This window comes from Formica exsecta, unplaced genomic scaffold (genome assembly GCF_003651465.1).
Source record: "Formica exsecta isolate Colony F162 unplaced genomic scaffold, ASM365146v1 scaffold18, whole genome shotgun sequence".
Classification (NCBI taxonomy): Eukaryota; Metazoa; Arthropoda; class Insecta; order Hymenoptera; family Formicidae; genus Formica; species Formica exsecta.
The window spans coordinates 862221-883170 of record NW_021849113.1 but is presented as its reverse complement, the minus strand read 5'-3'; the positions used below and the strand labels follow the sequence as shown (position 1 = coordinate 883170).

The 20950-nt window shown below is 35.1% G+C and overlaps 3 protein-coding genes across 7 annotated transcripts in view; 1 reads left to right on the top strand and 2 right to left on the bottom strand.

Moving 5' to 3' along the window:
* The first annotated feature begins 813 nt into the window (after positions 1-813).
* LOC115233616 (protein SMG7-like) lies at positions 814-7651 on the top strand. 4 transcript variants are annotated; one of them, XM_029804134.1, is made up of 7 exons: positions 814-1212; positions 1915-1986; positions 2068-2406; positions 2497-3236; positions 3303-3446; positions 3755-5793; positions 6483-7651. In XM_029804134.1, the coding sequence occupies exons 2-7, from the start codon at positions 1955-1957 to the stop codon at positions 6705-6707; spliced, it is 3519 nt and encodes a 1172-aa protein (XP_029659994.1). In that variant the 5' UTR covers positions 814-1212; positions 1915-1954; the 3' UTR covers positions 6708-7651. The 4 variants fall into 4 exon arrangements, with proteins under 4 accessions (XP_029659994.1, XP_029659991.1, XP_029659992.1 ...); XM_029804131.1 differs by having other exon boundaries at positions 814-1701; XM_029804132.1 differs by having other exon boundaries at positions 814-1701; positions 1880-1986.
* On the bottom strand, positions 7404-10342 carry LOC115233617. The gene is made up of 5 exons (XM_029804135.1): positions 9991-10342; positions 9426-9629; positions 8947-9258; positions 8555-8791; positions 7404-8327 (listed from the first exon to the last, which is right to left on the bottom strand). The coding sequence occupies exons 1-5, from the start codon at positions 10012-10014 to the stop codon at positions 8121-8123; spliced, it is 984 nt and encodes a 327-aa protein (XP_029659995.1). The 5' UTR covers positions 10015-10342; the 3' UTR covers positions 7404-8120.
* Positions 10343-16422: 6080 nt separating this feature from the next.
* The window catches only part of LOC115233627 (NF-kappa-B inhibitor cactus-like), a 7227-nt gene continuing 2699 nt past the window's right edge, over positions 16423-20950 (bottom strand). The window contains exons 2-4 of one of the 2 annotated variants that reach the window (XM_029804164.1): positions 20373-20725; positions 16783-16914; positions 16423-16673 (exon numbers count right to left, since the gene is read on the bottom strand). In XM_029804164.1, the coding sequence (XP_029660024.1) occupies positions 16588-16673; positions 16783-16914; positions 20373-20725 (571 nt within the window). In that variant the 3' untranslated portion in view covers positions 16423-16587. Of the gene's footprint in view, positions 16915-20372; positions 20726-20950 lie in introns of both variants that reach the window. The other variant, XM_029804163.1, reaches the window with a different exon arrangement.

The following is a 20950-nucleotide window of genomic DNA, read 5'->3' as shown; positions in this document are numbered from 1 at the left end:
ATCCTGAAGACGTTTTGTGCTGTCTGGGACGTGTCATGACTAAACTAAAATTGTTAATTACAAAAAAACCTAATTTGTCACAAACGTTAAAAACAGACTCATAATCAATCACAAACGATTTACAAACGAAATACATTCAAAAAAATTAAAGATATCATATTTAATAATTTCTGCCGGCTAGCTTTATGTAGGTCATTATATTACACTTGATCATTTTATATTTTTTCTGTACTTTATGCAAATTTGAAAATCGCTTTTAAATCCGGATTCGAACTGAAACGCTTAAAAAATTGTTTTTATTAATCCAAAAAATTAACAATTCTGAAATATATTTTAAAAAATACAAGTCATTTTTTTTAAGTGAATATTATATCACATATTTGTCTTAGAGAATAGAAAAAGTAATAATTTATGATAATAATTTCACACAATTTCTTTACATTATCAGATTTCTGGAAAATCCTTGTTATAGACAGAAAATCCTTATTATAGACAGATAGCTTTTTATTATTTACATTTATAGAGGGATAGGAAATATACAGATATTACTCTTGAATACAAATTCATTCCTCATGTATTTCTTGCTTATTCAAAAACGTAATGACTTGTTCTGCTAATTCTCTATAAACCTCTGCCTGTCTAGTTTTTGGAGCTGCCAAAACAATCGGTTTACCATTATCTGAACTTTCCGCGATGCTCTCGTGCATTGGTATCCTCTGTAAGATACATTGTTTATTAAGAATGCTTTTCCAAGAATAGATTAAAAGTATAAAGTTTCACGACTGTATAAGATTTTTAGACACTTTGTACATAGAATCTTAACAAAATAATTACGTATTTACTTTTTTATGCCGTTGCCACAGATACTGAAGGTGCTTCAAATATTCGCCTAAACGCAGTCTCGTAGAAATATTCAACATTTTCAAAAATTAATCTATAACCTCATGTGCGCGTGAAATAAATAATGTGCATTGTATATTACAAATATTTATGTTAGAAATGAATCACTGGCATTTAAAACAGTCTCGTTCGTAAAAAAAGAGCTTTTATCTTTCCGGTTTTTTTTCTTTCATTATATATATAATCGAAAATAATTTCGGAAAATAGTCCGCGACGAGCGCGACGCAGATTTTTCTCCGAATGTATCGAGATGAGCTTCCATCTGTCAACGGTTGGAGGCGTTAATAGGCTGACAGCTGTCCAGAAATGCGTGTAAGTTATTCAATCGGCGAATTTTCAGATCGCGATATCATTTCCTCGAGTTTTGCCGCCACGCAATAATTTCCACCCCCTCCTTCATCTCTCTCGCAAAACACATACATTTACATACACGTATCTACGGTATAAGAAAAGAAAAAAAAAACGTACATATTACAGCACGTATAACCTTAATGGCGATTTCATGACAAGCTACATGACAGTTGATATGAGTTGTCGATTCTTTCGCGAAAGATTATTGCATCTAGCAGAAGTCACACGCAATTAGCAAGGTGTCGCGCGGATTAAATCGCCGGGTTAGGTTAGGTTAGGATTGGGTGAGGGTGGGTTTTCGTACTTTGCACGAGTCGCGCTTATTTGTACTTTTAGTACGCTGAAAAAAAAAAATGGCGTCCACTTAATCAACTTTCCGCTGAACGCGAGTCGTGATCTGTTTTGATTGAGTTGTGTTGTTGCCGCTTGAGAAATCGATGATGATGAAACGTATGTTTGTCGCACTGTTGCTTTATCTTTTTCCTAAACATTGTCCCGCGATGACGATCGTAGTCGAAAAAGTCGAACTAATCTCTGATTAGAGGTTATAAGAGAGGAATTAAAGTTCTTGATTATTAAAAAATTGATCTCTCCTGGCGAAGTAAAATTATGCTTTCTTTTTTAGTAGGATAAGGATATTAACAATTGTGAATAAAACTGTAGGTGAAGGACGTCGCATTTGATCGTTCTGGGAAGACAGAATATGGGCCTAAAGGCAGCTGTTCAGGCTCTGAAGTGAGTATTCGATTATAACTTCGGATACAAGACATTTTTCCAGTTTGCGTTCTATCAACATGCGAAACATGTGTTTGACAGGAAAGCGGAACCATTGAAAGATAAGGTCCAACGCTGCAAGGATTTGTTGAATGATAATGACGCCTGGGTATGTCAGCAGCAGTTGCAAAAAATATACCAACAGGTCCTCATACTGGATTTGGAATACGCCCTGGATAGGAAAGTAGAGCAAGAGCTGTGGAATCTTGGATTTAAGAACTATATAGCGACTCTGCAGTCACAGGCCAAGGACAGGAAGAATCCCAAGCGTGGTGAATCGCAAGCGTTGCTCAGCTGGTGCTTAGAGGCGGCTAGCGGGTTTTATTTGACCTTGCTGCAAGAAATTTGCACTGTATTTGATTTGGATCTACCATTTAGAAGGTATGTTTTTGATAGAAGTATAATTATGCATTTTGTGTGCATAATTTTATGTAATTATTATCGAAAATACACTTGAATCAATTCTTACAGGAAAGGTTATGTATATGGGTGCACATCCCCATGGAAGGCTGTTGAAAAATTATCCCCGCCTCACAAGTCATCTTGTTTTTATGCTTGCCAATATTGCCTTGTACATCTGGGTGATATTGCACGATATAGAAATGAAAGCAAGCAAGCTGAGATGTTTTATAGACATGCCGTTTCGTTATCACCATCCAGTGGGCAGCCTTATAATCAATTGGCGCTCTTGGAAGCATCCCGTGGTGACAAATTAGGAACGGTGTTTCATTATGCACGTTCGGTAGCTGTCAAGCATCCATTTCCCGTCGCCATGGCAAATCTCGCCACGACTCTGTCCTCCGCCTTGAACGACAAATCTTTCAATATCGACGGCAAGACCAAATTGAACTCGCAGGAGTATATCGCTGTCTTTCTGAAACTTCACGGAATAATTCACAATTTTGGCGATTTGAAGCTTGCGTGCTCGTACAGTAAACAGTTGACAGAAACGTTAACCGCGTTGGTTGCCACCGAGAGTTTCAGTCCATGGATGCTGATACAGATGTTGGTAATCAATCTATATGCTCTGCAACATGCGACCGGAGTTGGCACTGATAGCACAGAATCGTTCAGAAACGAGCAATTGACCAACGATGAAAAACTGGCCCGTGACTGTATATTGGACCTAATTGCGGGCACTCTGTCTGCTTTGTTGTTACCCGTTTATACGATAAAAAGCTCTATCATCGAGTACTTCGCGTTGCCTTCTAGTAAGTATATCGTGTGTATATTGCAGTTTTCTTTTATGATGATTGCAAATTGGAACGAACCTACAGTAAAACTGTGCCTTGATTGGATCAACATAAAACCCACGGTTTTGGAGGAAGTTGCTTTTACATCAAGATTACAGATATGGCCCAGCCTCTGTGTGCTTTTGAATGCTCTGCAAAATTGTGTGGTGGATTTTAAGCATGACGAGTGTAAGTAGTTGCATCGCATTTAAGATTATCAGTTAGTCTTTGCAAAATTATTTTCATTTGTTATATTTTTAATATAATTGATTGAAAATAAAGTTTATAGTAGGAAATAATATTGTAATAATTTTTTTATATTTATATAAATTTGCTCTTTGATAAGAATATGGCTTGTTTTTAAATATATAAAAAATATATATTAATATCGCAAAAAATTATTTTCTTATTCTTTTCTTCTTTTTTCCTTCTTTTTCTCTTCTTTCTTTCTAAGATAAAAAAGTAAGATAAAAGTTTAATAAAATATAATTAAACAGATGCTGTAGTGCCACTGCCAGAAGATCGCGACCTTCAGGGTTTCTTACCATTGGAAAAGAGTTTCGAAAGTCTCAGATTCACGAATACTGCGCTAGAAGGCGACATCGCGATGTTAAACAAATTGCGGGCCGTACGCATTCTGCATTTGGGCCGTTGTCTCACTCAAAATCGAATCAATGGATCTGCGCCAATCTCGATTACGATAGAGGAGAAAACAGGCGATAGCAAATTCACATCCACAAGCAATGGCGCTGGACCCAGCAATGAATTGATGAAGGAACTCGAAGAACTTAGCCTGAATAAGGAATCGAAACAATTGAACACTTCGATGAGCCCGGTACTGTCTGAAGCAGCTAGTAGCAAAAGTTCTGTGGAAACTGACGTCGAGATTTCGGCAGATAAGAAGATTTTTCAAGGCATCCTTAAGCCCCAAGGTTCCTTAGAACGGAACCGAGACTCGGTAACAAGCGTCATAGAAACGAGCGGCGGCGAGGCGTGTTCTCTTCCGTGCGCAAGGAAACCGCGGCAAAATATAGCAATGCAGGCAATTATGCGGCGCGCGGAGTCTGAGCAAAAACAGGTGACGTTCAAGAATATATCACCTGTGATCGTCGAAGAAGAGAATGATAAGAAGGTGAAAGCAGCGATTGCTCCGATCAATACTTCCATAGCGAATAAACCGGCACCGATTTTAGAGATGCCTAAAGCTAACGAAACTTCCAATGCAAACACTCTCGTTAGCGCTTCAAATCGACTATCAGCAATGCCGCTCGCTCCATCCGCCGGTTCGCAGAGCCAGTCCGCATTGGTTCAGGGTCAGCAGAGACCTGTGAAATTGCCGCCTAACATTCCCATGCCCGCTCAATTGGTAGTAGTCAAAGAGCAACAAACTCAACAAGTTGCTCAGCAAATGCTCCCGCAATTACACACCAGTGGCATGGCGGCGAGTCAACAGACCCCGACGTTGGGACCGGTTTGCTATCCGACTCAATCGTTTAACGCACAGAATCCGCAATTTGCCAACAACTTTATGACGAATCGACCACCGTTGACGCCGAACGCGCCACATTATCAGATACAGGGACAACTTAGTAACAATGGACAACCTATTTCCACAATACCGCAGGGCATCAACGGAATACATCATTCGATCAATCAGAGCAGACCATTACATCAGAGGATGCCACAGAACGTGTCCCATAGTCCTGCGCAGATGTTACAGCAAAACTTGCGATTAGGTTCGCCCGCTCAGCCAAGCATGTTGCCGCAAAATATGAATCTGCCAGCGAGTAATATGGGGCTACAAGCAAGCATAAACGTGGAGCAACAGAATCACGCCATTGGATTGCAACAGCAACAACAGAATATGATGCAGAGCAATTCTAGATCGAATAGCATGCATAATCAATTGAATATGAATGGTAGTTCAAGTATGGCAAATGTATCGACGATGATGTCGACATTGTCCATATACGAGAAGGAACCCCAACAACCCAATTTAACAACGCTGGTCAATTCGCAGAGTCCAACGAGCGGATCTAACTTTCAACTTAATTTCAATCAGAACCACTTTAATCGAAATCAAACTTTCGTCGGTCAGGGCTCATTGCCGCAAAGTCAGCCATCGCCGTCGTTTTATAAAAATAATTCCGACGCGATGGATTTTCAATTCCCGAATCAGACTAAGATAGTTAACAAGACTCAACAACCACAGCAACAGCCAGTGACGAATAATTATAACATGTTCTGCAATTACGAGCCGACAGAGCACTTTAACTTGTGGAGGGACAGCCGACCGCCCCAACCGCCGATCGCTTGGTGGGGTTCGTCTGGTAATACCGCGGCTCAGATGCATATGAAGGATTCCACTGTTAACGATAATGCATTCTCAAACTGGAGTGATTCGTCTGTCCTCGGAAATATGGCAAGTAGGGTGCCGCTGACGCCTGGTAAAAATTATCAGCAGCAACAGCAAAACGGACAACACGGCAGACATCTTATGACAGGAAATAATTTCGAGGATTCCAGATTGTTTGAAGTAAGTACTGTCATTTTATCAAAAAACACATTAGTCATACATAATGTCCATAAAATACATGACGAAATTTATCCACAATATATCCAGAGAATAAAGTAAGAGAAATGTTTTATAAATGTATGTCTGAAATTTATTAAATTAGTTTTTCGATTATAAAATTTTTATTTGCAATAATTTGCGATACATTAAGAGAATTTGAAAAAATGACAGTTATTATACATATGTATATAATCTAACAAACCGAAATCTGAGAAAATTTTCTAAAATATCTATTGTAATGTACAAATGCGCGAAATATTAAACTTTAAATTTTTTATATTCTTCTCTCTCTGATGCTCTAAGAAAAAATTCTGTAATATACATGTTTTTCATTTCTTCTTTCATTTGTATAATTTCTTTTATTTATTTTTTCAATATATAATTCAAATCAAGACAGTTTTTAATTTTATATTTTCAAGTGTGACACACATGTCATTTTTATCATTAATAAAGGTTTACCTTGACATTTTTCGAAATCGTGTAGTTTATTTAACATTAAAAAAAAAAAAAAAAACATTTGTTTAATACCAAGGTTATTCACAGCGATTTGTTTTATATTATACTGCAATTTGTACTTTGAAATTTATAGATCTTATACTTTTTATATGAGGTAATTAAATAAGAATACATCATTATAACATCTTTTCTAGCTCGAGCAGAAACCTTCTCAACCCGTGAGTACCGGCAATACTTATTCCTTGTTCAGCAGTAATACATGGAGCACCGTTAATACGCCGATCAATACGAATTCAACTGGTCAAGACCAGATGAAGGCACGACTCCATCAGCAGTCTCTATGGTCTGGACCGGGTCCTTCCCCGTTAGAGCGGCTTCTCGAGCAACAAAAGTCGCTACGCGAGGGCGGGACCACTTGAAGAGACGCGCCGGAGTCCATTAAAGAAGGCCAAGCAGTGTAATATCGCATTCAGCGTATGCCGATTTAAGTAATCACACAAGTGTATGCGCGGCGGCGAAAAATCACTTAATTATTCGATGAGAGAAATGCGCAAAATTCTCAAAAGTATGTAGAAAGAGCGGATACTGAGCTCGACTATAAGATGCAGCCTGTTATCCTCGTGGCATTATGATATGCGCAGAGGTAATATAATCTTCATTTATTTTGTAATTGCATGTGAGAAATCTGCAGACACATTACGTGGTTTTCGGATTTCTTGCAAATTAAGAAAAGCGAGACGAGATATGAGCAACGAGAGACGGCGATTTAACCTCAATTTATTAATTTCTATGGGAATAAAATAGGCAAGCAACAAGGGGAAAAAAATTATTAGAGGTGCAAAATGCAGTAGCTCTTAACATACATTAAATTAGAACGCAGGAAATAAATGAAAACGTAGATGTTAATTACAAGCGAGAGGCGCGTGAATTTTGTGTTTTGCTGATGTATTTAGAAAATTCGCAATAAACATGAATGATTTATCAAAATCACCTACATTATATCAGCGATGCATGTTGTTTTGTTCTTGTAATTTTGCAGCAACTTGAATGCTGAAACAAATCCTATATTTAAAAATTAGATGGACAAACGATAATAATGTTGGTTGAACACTTCGTTTTCAATGTAACAGCTTTATTTCACATTATATAAAAATATTTCATTAACAAGTTTTCTTTCTGTAATATTATATATGTAAGTAATATCACGTATATATAACATAAGCACATAATACGTACACATTGCGAAGTGTTCCTTCGTTTTGTCACAACAAGTTTTTAAAATTCTCATTTTAGATCAATTCTGATATCGTTCTATTTTACTAAGAGAATATAAGAGATGTAGCAAATAAACAAAATAAGATTATTTTTTGTTCTTTTTCCTATTTTTTCAAGACAACTGTCTAATTGTGATTTTGTAATGAAGTTAAATTGGAAACATTTGATGAAAAATTGTTATATTATTTGCACATTATTTGCATCTGTTTCTGCAATCTGTGATAGAATCTTATTTTTTCTCAAATGCTTTTCTATTCTATTAATTAGACAGTATCACTATATAGGACCAAAATATAATCTAAAGCTACATACTTATTTCAATGAAAATTACATTGAGTCATAAAATAAAATATTACAAGCTGTTAACGTACTATAAACGATAAAAAATTTTATATTACATAATTAAATGAAGTTCTTCATTATTTATATAAGAATATTATGTTTAGTAGAAACAATAAAGTTAAATTTAGTTTTTACCTCTTTATATTCGTGAAATTCATAGTGTTTAGCATATATATATTTTTTAAATGTAATATCACGAATTATTGCCTCTTCAATTAAATGTCATCAAATAATTCCACTATGTCGTCTTTGGCAGCGATTGGTCTATCGTGAGAAAGTTCGCGAGAATAATCGATTCTACGCTTTATCGTAAGGTTGCAATGAAAAACGTTTTGATCGTCTATTATGTTCTGGCGCATATCATTCTCGTGTATATGCAAACAATCGGAAACAGACTCCGTCCTTACTCTACACGATTTTACCTATTGGAAAGAATATTAATATTTTTAATAGTTTAATACATCATATATTTTTTAGAGAGAAAAAGAAAGAGAGACACAATGCTAAAAACAATCCTGCAAAAAGTTCATAATTACTTATGAAAAAAAAAAATAATTACATATGATTTTATCTGAAAAAATAGAAAATGAGCATTTTCCCCCTATTTGAAAATTATATCGTATAAATAAGTATGTGAATATAGTCTTACCGGACCAGTATAAGAGGCATTATATGATCCAGTTGCCTCAAATGTATAAACAAACTGTTTGCTCACAGTCATACAATTGACAATTTGTATGTAAGCTATTAGACCACCTTTATGATTTACAGCAACTTTTAGAAAGAAAAGTCCCATTTCTTTGATGTGGAAAGCGTAATCATAATCCCGATTTATGATGTATTCTAAGTCCCATTTTTTCTTAAATACAGTACCTTTTGTGCTGAACTGTAATTATATTTAATCACATGCAAATTCAAACAAGAGAATATAATCATTTCAAATCAATTTGAGATCAATTAAATTTCAGAAACTTATAATAATATTGCGATGCTCCAATCTCATTGACTGGTACAATTTTCATAAAATCTGCTGAGCAATACCTCATAAAATACATCTTTATGGTGATATCTTATATGACCGATAATTCTTCCATGTGGTAATTCCACTGTGCAGGAACCGATTCGACATGGAAATACTCCTTTTCCTACTCTAGGTGCTAAATTTATCATTGGTCTTTGTTGTTGTAGCTGTTGTTCATTTTTCAAAATAAGAGATCTAGATGGATTTACAGATTCAGTTTGACAAGCAGAGGATGTGGAAGGTATGCAAGCAGCCTCGGTTTGAGTAGCCACACATACTTTATTATGCAAGATTCTTCTATTGAGTGCGTGATACGGATGTAATAATGATAACTGGAAATGGTATTAATAGTCTATTTAAAATTTTATCATTTAATCAGTTATTTTTCATTTGATCAAAATGTATGTATCTGTCTTGTAAGAACATATTATTCTCATATTATTCTCACACTTTATTATTAGTATCACTATGTTAATTATGAGAATAATAAGGACTATACCTTAATCTCCTGCAATTTAGCTGACAGTTGTTCCGCTACCAAATTTCTTGTAACGATAAAGGAGCATTTGCATATAGGACATATTTGCAGTTGTATTCTGCACTGATTACATATATGGTGTCCATTTGTACATTGAACTTTTACACCTTGCGCTGTATCTAAGCATACAGGACATTGCAGCAATTCCTCTAATGCATCGCACCACTAAAATATAATCAGAATTATGAAGAAATTAAATATTTTGCAGTACATACAATTATTTGTTTAACAATACATTAACTTTTTTATCTATATATAATTATATATATGTGTGTGTGTATGTATTATATATATATACATAATATACGTATATACATAATTATATATACATATATATAATGAAATATTCAAAAAATATTTATTGCGTACATTAAATTAAATGATTTAATTATTTGTGCGCAATTAGCCAGTTTGTTGTCAAGAACGCATCATAAAAACATAACATGATATAACGTGATATGTAACGTATACCGAAAATAATCTTGCTAGCACCTTACTAAGAATGCCAGCGTATATAATACTGTACCATGACACGAATTTCTTCCACCATCGTGATTTAACTTGATTTCGAATTAAAAATACGAGCGCAAAATGTTGTTTGACTTTGGACACACGAATGACAAGCAAATACTCTCGTTATGTGAAATTATTCTCTACTCTATGTGGAATTCCCCGTTTTTCCGTTCCTCTTCCGCAGTTCGGTTCTGTCGTTCTGCTCCTCTGCCACGATTGAAACTAAATGAAACTGGACAGGTTTTTAAAAGTGAAAATTGGGGCTATGGGCTACGGGCTACGAGTTACGAGCATTATTTAACAGGACTTAAATTTGATTCGTCAATTTCCAGTCCGGTACACATTAATTAAATATCAAATATAACGTGACAAATGACATACGATAAGGTCGGGTCTACAATAGGTGTAAAAAGCCTTTAGAATTATATCAGTCGAAAGTTTTAAATTATAAGCTGTAAGAGTTGAGATTTGGCCAGTTCGTTTAAAACTTAGAGATAAGGGGTGTTTTTCAGCAAGGACATATACAGAGAGACACAATAGGTTTGTTTGCGTTGCTTGAACTTTTTGCATTCAGCATCTTCGCTTTCACTCTCTTCAACATTCGAATATATATTTATCTCGTTTTAAGTGCAAAAATTTTTGGGAATTTCAAGCAACGCGAACAAACCTAATATTATGTTTCCGGTAAGAAATTATTAATTAGTAATTAATTATGACGTAATTAATTATGACGTAATTATACGTCATGTCAATTTCTTAAGGCTTAGGGCTTAAATCATTTATTGTAGACCGGCACTTATTCGATAGCCAATTGCGTGATTTGTATCTATCTCTGTGGCTGCAATCGGGAAAACGCTACAAATGTTTCGAAATGTTTGATTGACCAATCAGGACAAAAAGAGTAAAGACTTCTTTATTTTGATTGGTTAATACCATGGACGTAAGAAATATCTGGGTACCGATCATGTAACTTTTTCCCTAGGGCGGAAACGTGAAAAATATTAGCATTGAAATCAATGGCAAAATTTATTTTGCCATTATTATGGAGCACAAGGTATTTTCGGGCGCGGGATATAGAGACTGAGGAGTGAGAGGAAATCTCGGTGTGGCCATCTTGATTGTTCATATCCGTTACATTAGAACTTTCAATCCCTTTTCCCCTTTGTCATCAACCCAGCGGCAATACGCTCTGTCCAGATATTTCTTACGTCCATGGTCGCCACTATTTCGCCAAGAGAGAGGTGCGTTTGGATTTTGGCATCTCTTTCTAGTGGATCCTACAAAGGAATCCTAGAATGGCATATCACGTGACATGCCATGGACCAATCAAGTAATATTAGAAAGAGATGCCATTATCCAAACGCACTTCTCGCTCGGCGAAATAATGGCAACAGCCAAACAATGGGATCGCTCATTCCAGTATGTATAGAGTTCAATGGTTAAAATCAGTCGTTGTTACATCTTAGGCTGTGTTCCGATTCTTCACCCGATGGGTGATAGTCGGGTGAGCGGGTGATGGGCGGAGGACGCTCTTTCTCTTACTATATCTAGGTTAGTGAGAAAAGGATAGCTCTCTATTTTTATAGGGTAACTTGCTTCTACCGGCTGTACCCCGGGGACGCCGAGAGCTAGGACCTGGGGGTTGATTGTGTATCTTCAAACGATATGAAAATTACAAAAGTGAGTAAATTCACTAGAGTATCTACGATTTCATTTGTCGAAATCTAGTAAATTTGCTCACTTTTGTAATTTTTATCTTGTTTCAAGAATCGTAATAGATTCTCAGACTAATGGATCTAAAGCCTGTATCAGACTACGCATTGAAAATTGAAGATTGAAAATTAAAGATTGGAATTTGACTAATCAGAACAAAAGGGATTAAAATTTCTTTATTCTGATTGGTCAAATTTCAATCTTGAATCTTCAATGCGTAATCTGATACGGGCTTTAGTGCCGGTCCACAATAGGTGATTTAAGCCCTAAGCCTTAAGAAATTGACTAATCACAGTCGAGTATTCTCTTCATACTTGATTATGATTGGTCAATTTCTTAAGGCTTAGGACTTAAATCACCTATTGTAGACCGGTACTTAGGGAATGACGTAAGGTACAGAACTATAGTTACTTACTAGAGGATTTTAATAGATATTTTATGACTAAGAATATATGCAAGTACAAAAATACGTATGTGTAATTCAAGGGTTTTCTATATTTTCTAAAAACGCGATGAATTTACATCTAAATACCCGTTTAAATAATCAGAAATAAGTCTAATGATTAATATTAAGATTTGGTTGCGCTCGAGATTTATAATAGCTTTTGGACTTCCTTATATCAGTATATAAAGGTTTCATTTGATAGATTCATTATTTTAGGAATGGTTAATTAAATATCTTGTTATGATTTTATACTGATTAACTAAAAATCTAAATATCTAGCATACTCATCTATAAACTCAGATGTTCTTCAGGCAGTTGATCCCACACAGCACACTTTATCCAGAAGACGTTCAGAGGACATCCCGAAGATATTCTATTGCCTAAAGATGTCTTCGAGATATCTTCTGGACGTCTTCTGGATATGCATGCTGTGTGGGATGTTTTAATTGTGAAATTAAATCGGAGGATAAAGGATGAGTTATTTGATTATAGTTGTGACAACTTTTCTTATAATGAATTATATTTTGATATAATTCTCTTAATAATATGAATTCTGGCGTATAAGCAAATAGGCCAGTGGGATCACTTATATGCAACGAGCGTTAATAATTGATGAATCATTTATTAAAAGTTTCTGTTAGTGTTTTACATTGAGATTCTTCGCGTGAATGCCGTTTTGGCATATATGAGAGTATTTTAAGCGATTTGTAGGGAGATAAAGAGGCCTTTTCACAAGATATTACGTGATGAGGTTTGGATTCATTAAACAATTTTTAAGCTGAAACGGGAAGTAATACGAAAGGCGCGTGTCTTTGCACCAGCTCTATGATTCTGTCTTTTCCGGCGAACATACTTGTATCGCGGGTTAACCATCTGCAAAGGGATTTACTAACAATTTGAAAAGAATCTTAGATTAATAATTAAACTTAATATATTATGTTAAATGTGGTATAATGAGAGTTAGAGAAATAAAATTTAGGGAGGAATATTATAATAAAGGAAGAGTTAAGAAAAATATCAATGAGATTGAATGGTTTTAATTAACATCGATCAATACTAGATCTTATTGTTCTCATACGATCCTAAATTCTAATTAAAAGGGAAGGTTTAGAGTATAGGAAAAGCGTTGATCAAGGGCATGCTTATTAGATGCTCAACAACGATGAAATTATATAGGGTAATGATGGAAAATTGTCGATCAAGAGCATGCTTAGGTGCTCAATAACGATGGGAATTCAGGAAAAAGGGTGGAGTGTCGCCAGGGGCAATGATATATGCTCGGCAACCGGATTTCAGGGGTTGGACCACGTCCGAGTGACAACAGCAGTATAAATTCTATGCAAAATCTAAATATTGTCTAGTATTGATATTATAATATAGGAATGTTTCAAATAATTGCAGAATGATAGATTTATGGTAATATAATAAAATCATAAAGACTCACAATGTTAAATAACAATAATATATGACGGGCTAATAGGAGCCGTGCGTAAGATTAAGGACGCAAAATGAATCTAATGATTAAAATTTGATAAATTAATAAATTTAATAAACGTTTCGGTCCATCTTCAGTACAGATATAAATAAGAGAAGGTCAAACGCCGTCAGTAAGTTACAAATAAAAAAAATCAAGTGACCTCATGTTCGGAGTTTAATGTTAGCGTCAATCATACACTCAAAACGCAAATCTCCGAATGGAGCGAAGCTTTATTCTTTTAAAGAAATCCCTTATTTTTTATTATATATTCTTATAACTCTTCTTGAGACCTTTTCAAAACACTATAATAAAGTATTTTTTCATTAAGTATTTTTCGAGTTATTTAAATAACTCGATAAAAAAATAAATTTTACCTTGAAATAACCCTTTGGATTTTGATCCAAGATCAAATAAAGATCACCATCAGATGATCCCCTCAACACCAAACAACTTTTGTCTAAAATATTTTTGTCTTAAACTTAAGGGCTCTGAAATATTTCAGTGGATTGATTAAAATGGCCCACCCTGTATATGGAACAGTTTAATATTTTGATTTTTCAGATGACGAAAAAATCTATTTCTCGGAGATTTTTCGCGCTAGTTATTACACACTTGCTATATATTATTTTATAATAATTATTATTTTTATAAATGAAGCAAAATACAATCTATGAAAGTTAATTGGCGATCGGATACATAAAACGCGCGGGCGTGAAACATAGAAAAATAATGTTGGACATATTTGCTAAAAAAATGACACGAATTGTTTAAAAAAATAGACGCATGTTGTATTTCTCGCACTTTACCGCGACAATGTATGAACAATTCGCTTTCAAATTCTTGAGTAGGTCGATCTATAATACATTAGAATTTTTCAAGATATATATGACAACTTTCTTTCTCGACAGCGTGACTATAATTACTCCGTGCTTGCGTGTTGAAGCAAGGCTCAGACGAAAGATTGCATTTCTCCGACATCCAAATATACCTTGAAACCTACACGGGAATTCTCTCTGTCTCTTTCTCTCTTTCTGTAGCCCAAACTCCTTCAAAAAGGAATAAGTTCGCGCGAGCTTCTTGGAATGCCTAGACCATTACACGAAACTCGAAATAACACTCCGCGACAGGTCCTTGCTCTACATTTTTACGTCGCTATTTCTGATTTAACCGCGTCGTTTCATTTGCGTCTAACATTTCTAAAAAATACGTCACGTCTCTGTTGTTTTATATTTTTCGTTTTATATTTTTCTGTATTAATAAATACAATAATTATCCTAACATATTTATATACTAGCATATATATATCTTTTTTGTATAACGAGGAGAAATTTTTCAAACGAGAAGAATTAAAATGAAGAATATATTGAATATCGTATTTTTTTCATATATCCTTTATTTTATAAAATATAATATATCTTTATTACGCAGAAAAAAATATTCCAAACAATATTTCTTATATCCGTCCTTTCCTTTAAAACTATATCTCCTGTTGCGATGTGGGAATTTCCAGATTTCCTCGTGGGAATATGTTGACCCATCTCTCAGCAATATCGATTTCGTGTAATTTTTTGCATCGTAAATAAGACGCGATCGAGGAAAAATAAAAGCAAAAATATAAAATGCGCTGAATTTTTTGTGATATATTTTTTTATTAAAAATAATTATGTGGCTTTTACATATGAATGTAACAATAATGATATCGTCATCGTTGTAGTTGTTATTAATAATTCATGATAGCGATACGCTTGTACAACTCTATATCAAAAGGTAGCTATGTACAGAAAATGATTACAATGAATTTATGCGTGTCGATGGAAGCGATCTTATACTATTAAATGAACACCGATCCGATGAATGTTCATCGTTGATAAACATCGTTCTGGATCTTTCTTCGCTAATATAAATATATTGTATATAATATTATTTATATATTAACTAATTAAAATTAATGATGCACGCATCGTACAACTATAAATCGCGCGCGTAAAAACATGAATTTAATTATTTCTCCCCGATTTATAAAATGTATTTTGTACACACAATGCATTTGCTTCGTATCCCATTTTATTATGATCTATACTTTATAACAAGATTCTTTTTCACGATTTGTCGAACTCTTCTATGTGCAAAATATGCACATTAACTAAATATAGATATTCTATTCTCGCGTCGTCACGCATTCCATATCTATCATTCTTTTCTCTGACACGTAAAGATTTTTTTAATATTGTAAGATCAATACTTATATTAAAATATAGATTGTCCTTTGTGCTACTTGTACAACGTTCTCTCGAAACACTTAGTATATTACGAGATGTTGTATATTCGCCTGCCGCAAAGAATTAATAATAAAAAAAAGAGACTGCTATAGGAGATGGCCTGTATATCGTTGCTTCGTTCGTAATGAAATATTCGTTAATCGTGTATCAGTTTTTTTCTGAGATCTTTTTTTTTCACTTATTGTTCGTTCGTTGTTCATCCTTCAGCTTTTCTCGCATACATCGCTATCGCTGATATCGATTTGAAAAACGATGTTTAAAATCAATTAAATAATAATATCAAGCAATTGAATAAATAAAAATGCAATTTTGACATCTTTTTTCGATCTGGCAAACTTTATTATCCGTCTCAATCTGCCTGATAAAGAATATTTTTGTCTTAAACTTAAGGGCTCTGAAATATTTCAGTGGATTGATTAAAATGGCCCACCCTGTATATGGAACAGTTTAATATTTTGATTTTTCAGATGACGAAAAAATCTATTTCTCGGAGATTTTTCGCGCTAGTTATTACACACTTGCTATATATTATCATATATATATATTATACATAGCGTGCACTTTTTCCATCTTCCTCTCGGCAATTGTCTAGTATCTGATCGATAGCTACGTTATGGATATTTATTTGGATATTTTTCTCTCTCTAGACCTTTAATCTCTGCACGTTTTTCATCTGAAGAATTGGAGACATGTAATTCAGCTCGTCGTCGCTGCTCTCGGAATCCGAATCCGGCAACGGTTCCGGCTTCGCGCCGTGTTGCAGCAGCTCCCTGGCGAGCAGTCTATCGGTATACAGAGCCAATTGATATGCCGTCAGACCGCTATACGTCTTCGTGTTCAGACAAGGTTTGCACTCTTTCAGTAAGAAATTAATTATTGGCCAACATTTACGTTCTACTGCAAGATGAAGTGCCGTTCTTCCCGCTAGACACTCCTTCGCATCAAGATCGGCGCCGAGGCGCAGCAGAAGACGCACTAGATTCACATGTCCATTAGCAACCGCCACGTGCAAGCACATCTCGCCTGAAATCAAAGAGAAAACCTGAGATCAATGGTACATTATTAATAAAAAAGCAACTTTTTTCCGGAATAATTTTAAAGAAATTTTATCACAAAAAGTACTTTGTAAATTTTTAAAGATAATTATATGAAAACTTCTTAAGTGGAAATTATTCATAAAATAGCAAGAGATTTTCTCTATATTTATAAGTCTCTCTAAATATCCTGTGTATATGTGTTTCATGACATAGATATGTCGCTTAATTTTATGACTAAATAACAGCCGACTCGCATCTGATTTTCCGATTTTCCCGTCATTTTCCCCATGGACTGAGTTGCATACCTCGTCGTCAGATATAGATAGAACAAGGAAGACGCGATGAATCATTGTTGTCGAGATTTCGCTGGCGTCGCGCGGTCCAAACTAGGCTCGCGCCAATCAAAGAAACTTCTAAAATTAACCGCCGTGTTACTGGTCGCATTGGCGGAATTTAATATTGCAGTTATGTGTACCTAGAGTGCGTCGATATCATCTCACTTCCGCTGATATAAATACCCCCATTGAATCGAGGCAGAATCATGACGAATATTCAAATAGGCATGATCGTGATATATTATCGCTTCTGTTTTATCGTAATACGAATATCTTACGAATTGCTGCGACGTTGAAAAAATTAATAGCTCTAATTATCTACTTGTTTCCAATTACGGTTGTCAATGTCAACGAAATTGTTAATTTAGATCATCGGTCGCTGCTTCGAAGAGTTTACATGATATACTACTATTATAGTTACTTAAAAAACTCTGCGAAATTCCTGAGAAATTCATGCTGGAAATACAATCACGAAGCTCGTGTGATTAGGGTCAGTCACGAAGGAGGATCGATTTGATTAAGGGTGAAAGTCTGACGGAAACCACTGACGTCGACGCCGATGTGGGGTTTCCCGACCGAGCTAAAGCGAGGCGAGAATATCGAGCAGCATGCAAATAGTTCCTGCGGGTATTTTTAAATATCAAAAGCATCTGCTCTCCCCCTGTCCTCTCCTCGACCTCGCGGCGTCGCGACGCGCCATATGATGTAACGCAAGCGTAAGAAATGCTGCCAAATTCCATCGTGCATGCGAAACATTCTCCCTCGCTCAATGCTACGCCGAAGTTATTCTTCACGTAAAGATTCCCGTGCACTTTCATCCATCACCTATAAGTTTTGGATATACATTGAGAAATAAATAGACCAGTTTCGCATTTATTTTCAACATTACAATTATTTGCTTAGTTCTATTGGCAAAAATTGATTTATATAAATCAAAGCTGGATAAAATTGTTTCTTCTCTTGACGAGAATTAACGTTGCATATTTCAAAAAATTAAATCGCAATAAATTTGCTTCTATGAAAACAAGTTTTATGTAATTTAGATTAATGTGCTTAGATTGCGTGTCGTCGCAGAAATTATCACATATTTTAAAAACAATTATATGATATCGAAATTAAAAGCTTTGTTGAGAAAATGAATAGAGGATTAATGAGAAAATGAAATAAATTGCAAGATTTTATAAATATTGCTAACAATTATCCTCGAATTCGATCAGTCACGATTCAGAACGATCGGTTAAATTGCGTTTTGCACGCGCGTGCGTGCATATGTGCGTTACTCGTGTAGCCCGAGCTTGCAACGGAATATATGCCGATGACGCTATACGGGATTTCCAAGACTTAAAAAGTCCATGAACATTTCGCGACGAACGACCGCCGATTAGAATAATTTTCTCTCTCTTTCTAAATTCCATTGAAGATTCTAGTTTGCAAAGAGAACAGCGGCACACACGAAAGGAGATCCAATGTCTTCGGGCTTCTTCCTCCTTCTTTAAGTTTCTTCTTCAAAAGATTTATTTATTTTAATGAGATATATATAAAAAAAAAACTTTTTTGTAAAGAGTGCGGCCAAATTGCCATTGGCGATGTTACATTTTCTTCAGTCGATTTCCCAATTAATTTTGTGATAAAATCAAAGATAAGGATGTGGCCGCACACACACACACACACACATTTTTTGATAATAAATATTTTTTTAATATTTTTTTTTAAAAGCCTTCCTTTTTATATGTGTTAGGATTGGAAGAAAAAGAGGAAGAAGAGAGTATCCGACAATGGGAAAGTCTTGTGACTAAACTTATTACAACCGCAAAGAGCTGTTTTCACAGGAAAACTAAATTTCTCTGAAACGTTTATCGGTAAAAACGCTTCTGTTTATGGCGTACAATTTCCCGGGAGGAGTAAAAAATATTGTAATCAAGAATCTCGATCGAATAATGATAATTGTAGAAGTTTTAATTGCTAGTTCGGTGATCGAAAGATCTGTCGGTAAAAATTAATCTTGTAAAAGAGCGAAACATTCAATTTATACTGTTAAATCATGCTTAACGCTTCCGCATATTTGTTGTGCATATGATGAGAGAGAGATTTATATGCATCTCCGCGCTCCAGCGTCAAATTTTAAATAAAGGAGACGAATTTATTTGCTCATTAATTCGCTGATTCGATCTGCTTCGATCATATTTATCGGATTTCTGATTTATAGTAATATGTCAAATATGTAATAAGTCGCGGTCATCTACGATAAAATATATGCGAAAAATATGCGCATACTTGTACTCACTCGGGAAATTCCTTAGTGCTACTATAATGAAAATTCAATTTTAGATAAGCCACAATAATAATGCGGCTTCAGTTAAAAGTTTCATAAATAAATATGATAAGGCTTTGGGGGATTTCTTGAAACTCGTCACGTTTCCGCATTAGGCATTAATTATAAAAGTATTGCATATTATTTTTTGTAATATTTAAATTTTTAAAACTTAAAAAAAATCTTTTGAATTAATCTTTCTCTCGAGATATTTCACTTATATTTCTATTAAGCAAAATTCAATTAGAGATTTCTATCTCTATCTTTCTAAAGTTAATTTTGCAAAGTTTGCTTCTATTTTTAATCGTCTTTAATTTATACATAAACTGTTCGCATCTCGACGTTGAAAAAGGTCTATTTAGAATTAATAATAAGGTTTAGCATTGGAATATACGTATATAAATGTCGCCTGGTATATAATGGCTATGCAGTTTTTTAGAATTTAAATTACCTTTCGATCGAATCAACATTTCTTTCTGTTTCGAAAGGAATATTCTCTGACGTTATTGAGACGATGGAACTTCCAAATGTGAGCGCAAAAAACACTTTCAATGAAATTATGGAAAATACACACGGTTCCACCCACATATCATCGTTCACTGCACGAGAGCTTTCCATTTAGAAATTCCGCTGCCAACTCGATGTTCTTCGTTTCGCAAATGTGGATTAATTTCCACACACTTCCGCCCTGATTAATCTTTCCCAATTTTCCTACACAATGCTTGTTCTTAGTATTCTTCTCCGTTACAAATTAACAACTATTATCTTTTGCGGCCGATATTCATCGAGAGCGCTTACCGTTGTAGTTGATTTGCTCCAAGTTCTGAGGTAAGGCGGGTATTTTTTGCCCGGGCATTAGCTTATTCCTCTCCATCGGATACAATGAGTCTGTGAGAGCCTTGGCGCAAGCGAGATCTCCGTTCGCGCAGGCCAGGTGGAGAGCCGTGTTCCCGCGAAAATTCCTCAGGGATAGATCCGCGCCCGCCAGGACTAGACGCCTGACAATCAGTGGCTGTTGCGTCAACACCGCCAGATGCAAGGGCGATTGCAGGTGGTCGTTTATGATGTTCAACAGGCGTGGATGAGGCGCTAGACTTATCAAAATCAGCGCAGCCTCCACGTAGCCCTGCATGATCGCGATGTGCAATTGCCTGTATAGATAAATATATGAATTAGATGATAGATCAAAATCAGTGAAGTTAAAGTTTTATATATATAAACTAATGGAAATGGAAATCCCAACATCAAGAAGGAGTTATGCTGGGTGAATGAAAATTACACAAAATATTTGTTTACATAAGTATTTACTTATTTATTATTATTAAAAAAAATTTTTTTTTTATTGTATGTATTATTTATTTATTTATATGTATATT